This window comes from Ammospiza caudacuta, chromosome 4, assembly GCF_027887145.1.
Source record: "Ammospiza caudacuta isolate bAmmCau1 chromosome 4, bAmmCau1.pri, whole genome shotgun sequence".
Taxonomy (NCBI): Eukaryota; Metazoa; Chordata; class Aves; order Passeriformes; family Passerellidae; genus Ammospiza; species Ammospiza caudacuta.
In genome coordinates this window covers 63798367-63802183 of record NC_080596.1, presented here as the reverse complement: position 1 = coordinate 63802183, position 3817 = coordinate 63798367, and the positions used below count along the sequence as shown (strand labels likewise).

General features: G+C 40.8%; 1 protein-coding gene across 1 annotated transcript; it reads left to right on the top strand.

Annotated features, from left to right (window-relative positions):
* The first annotated feature begins 1958 nt into the window (after window positions 1–1958).
* FGFBP2 (fibroblast growth factor binding protein 2) lies at window positions 1959–3434 on the top strand. The gene is made up of 2 exons (XM_058804234.1): window positions 1959–2562; window positions 3385–3434. Exon 1 carries the CDS (start codon window positions 1959–1961, stop codon window positions 2547–2549), a length of 591 nt encoding a protein of 196 aa, XP_058660217.1. The 3' UTR covers window positions 2550–2562; window positions 3385–3434.
* The last annotated feature ends 383 nt before the right edge of the window (window positions 3435–3817 follow it).

The following is a 3817-nucleotide window of genomic DNA, read 5'->3' as shown; positions in this document are numbered from 1 at the left end:
AGCTTTGATATTTCTCCTTATCCTTGTGGTTTATTTGTTCTCATGATTAGACTTGAAAAACTTTGAGAACAAGAGATCTGAAACTGGTATAAATTAACTTTTTAATTGCTTTGGACTCTTCAGCAAATCTAAAAATTCTCAGTGCTGTTGTGCATAACAAAGTGTAAACAATACATTTTTTTGTCAAATATTAGGAGGCATTCAAGTGCATGCAGTAGGGATTTGAGGTGGGTAACAAAATTCCTCTGGCTGGCTGGCAGTAGGGTGAGAAGACTCCCCAGAAAACAATGGAAGAGTGAATGGTAAATGCCATTGTTGTCCTAAGACTTGGCTGGAGCCACACCACTGTGCCTGGAAGGAGAGAGGAGAACTAATGGAAAGAAGCTAGAGATGAGGTTTCTGCTAAAAAATGTTATTAAAATAGCTGTGGAGAGGAAATGAAAATAAATCAAGGTTATTCTCTCTGTCAAATGGTATTTAGTCATGGGAAGCTGATGGCACACTGACTGGAAGAGCAAGGTTAGGATACCCAGAATGGCTGTTCAGGTGGCTGCTTCGAGCAGGCAGCTTTCAGGTTATCCGGGCTGCCACTCTTGTCCCTCTTCTATTAATGAAGCTTTTGTTGTTGTTGATGATGTTCTGCTTTGCCATCTGTTTTAAAAGGAATGGTTTTGCCTCAGTATTTTGTTTAGCACTACCTAGTGAGTGACTAAATACACAAACTGCTGTTCTGTTCCATTACGTATGGCCAGTCTCAAACCTCGGGTTTGCAGCACCCCACAGTTACTGCAGCATTCCTGAGCAATCCAATAGCCCTTTCCAGGAGCTGTCAGGTCAGGCTGGCTGTAGCAGAGATGTCTTTGGAAGAAGTGCCTAGTGGGGGTCTCACTACCCAGAAAAGTACTGTGGATTGCCACAGCAGGAGAGGGATTTTTCCTCATGGCCTTCTAAATGCTAAGGGAGTTACAGTGATTTTTTTTTTCCTTAGCTCTGTTTTTAGTTAGTGCAGCAGAAACTGCTAGGACAGGATTCTACACTCTACAGTATTTCTGTCGTCCTGCCTTTGTTTTACAGCATTTTTACAGCTCACTTGTTACAAACAGGAAAATATCTATTTAAAAAAAGAAAGTGATGAAGTGCAAATACCTGTCTGACATGCTCTGTAGTCTGTTCCTTGCTGCTGAGAACTGTGATAAGTTATTCTGCTGACTTGCTGTGTTGGCTAAAAGCGACTGGTGATGTGAAAATGATCATAAAACTTCCAGATGTTTGGTATTTTTTTAGACTGGTAATACCTTATTTTGTTTAAGCTTTATTTCTTTTCTGTGTGTACATACGTGGCTCAAAGAATGTGCAGCTGATCCTTCCATGCATCCCCAGTGCATGTCATGTGTGGACAAAAGGAAGAGCTAAAGTTGCATCCTTACTGTGACAATCTGCAGAAAGCCCATCCCACAAATCAGCATTTTACCAGGACACTTACACTACCAGGACATTTATAATCATCCAGATGCAGAGATTGCTTTGATACTTACATCTTTTTTTTACTTTGATATCATCTTACAAGCTCTAGCATGAAGAGGGCTATAAAGCAGCTGGAGAATGGAAAATATTTGTTAAAAATCAAATATGACATGTTCATCCTGCATAGGAATGTGCTTCTCAGTTATACAACTGTTCTGTGTTTTAACTGCATTTACAAGACTTGTCTTGTTACCTTCTTGGGACTTCACACTCCCAAGGTTATTTCACACTCCTTCAGGCTATAAATTATGGGCATTTGCCTACTGAAGTGTGATTTATTATTTCCATAAAAAACGCCCAACCCTTACATCCCGTGTTTAGCTGGAAAGAGGCTTCTTTGTGCCCCAAGACTTTAAATTGTGAGCAGCCATTTACTCACTGCTTTTACTTCTTTGGATCGTGCTGTTCAAGGATCTCGGTTCCCTCCTCTCACCATGAGGAGTTTTGCTCTCCTTTTCCTAGTTGTGATCTGTGGCATGGGGGGACTGGGACAGAAGCTGAAGCCAAAGAAAAGAAGCAATGGTGAAGAAATCAAATTTCGGACTAAAACCAAAGATGTTTGCACAATAACCACGAGTGGCGATGACGAGGAGATGAAACTTAGAATTGAATGCAAAAGCCAAGGCTTGTCCTACTGGTGTGAATTCAGCGGCAAGCCATCAGTCTGTCGTGCTTTCAGAAATAACCCAAAGATTTACTGGAATCAGATCGCAGCAGAGCTCAGAAAGGTCCCGCACGCTTGCGAACCCATGGAAGTGTTGAAGACCACCATGTGCCAAAAGGCTCCCCCAGAGGCTCTCATGCGGCAAATAGCTGCTGGTATGGAGCCAGAAGAGATAGCAGACCAGGAAAAATCAGTCCAGAAAGCCTCCATTCCTATGAGAGAAGCAGGGCAAAACTCTGACCCAGCCCAGCGTGGTCAAGGGTCTGAAATTGAAACAGAAGCAATGAAGCTGGCACGGGAACACTGCTGGGAATCTCTGCATGGTGTCTGCTCCTACATCATTGGCATCCTTAGGGGCTAAGGGTTTACTTCAGGTAAAACTAATCTGGAAGCACAGCAGAATATCCCTGAGAGTAATTCTGTTCTATAATTTTTTTATTTATTTTGGGGGTCTCCAGGATGTGGACAGCGAGGTGGTAAGCTCACTTGCTAAAATCTAGCATTACAAGGCTTTTGGGGGCTGGACAGCTTAAATTTCCAGTGGTCCATATTGGTTCAGGATTCCTGTAAAACCTCCTGTGAGGTCTTCAGTATGTACTGACGTATTTGCCCTATCTGTTATTAATCAATGGTATTTCAGTTCTAACTGTTTGAATTGTGCTGATTTTTGCCTTCTGTTACTCCTTTCCTCTTGTGCTGCCTTCTGGATTTACACCAGGGAAGTACAATAACTAATAAATGCATCATATCCAGCCAACTGCATCAGTTAGAACAAACTGCATTCAGAGGCTTAGGGAATAAAGCTTACTCATCAAAACTGCTGGTTAATAATGAAATATTTTAATCTAAAAATATTAGTTCATAAATCCCTTGCAGAAAACCCAGGTGGACTGTCTTAGTTTGTGAGTCTGTTACTGTAGAGCAATAGGGGATCACATGCAGGCTCTTGTTTGGGAAGTCTCAGGTTTTCAGCCAGCATTTAAAAAGGCAAAGCCCTTTATTGCAGAAGTGATTGGTTTTATATCCACTTCTGTTCCAGCTCAGAGAGAAAGCCAGGAGCTGATAAGTGGACTTGGCAAACTTGTGAGAAATGGGAATATGTGCAGTGTGAGCTGGCAAGTGTTTAGGCTGCTAATGATAATTTATGCCTAATACAGAAAAGTGACTAATTTTCTTTTTTTTGTTTTGTTTTGCAGAGCAGTGGTATTACAGCTGAAGAAGGGTCCTTGCTGCATTGTAATAATTTAGACATAAGAATTTTGGTTAAAAATCAGTGATTTCTATAAATCTCCTAGCTGTTTCCTTTTTAGAGAAAAAATGAGACTTTTTAACAGCTCTGAAAAATTCACAAAACTGGAGTGACTGTGCTTAAAGCGTAAGGATGAACTAACTGCCCTTTAGTTTGTTACACACCTGGGTGTGCTGCATTTATGTAACCTAGGATCTGCTTGACCTTGTGTATGTTTTTGTGTGTATTGACTTGCTTCAGTTTGTTAGAGATGAAAGCTGTTAATGATGATACACTTAGTGCAAACAATAAAAATGAGATTTTTTGAAAAGTTACTTGGTGTGCTTTCTTGAAATTTTAACAGGTGCTTTTTGTATAAAGTCACAGTATTTGACACTTGT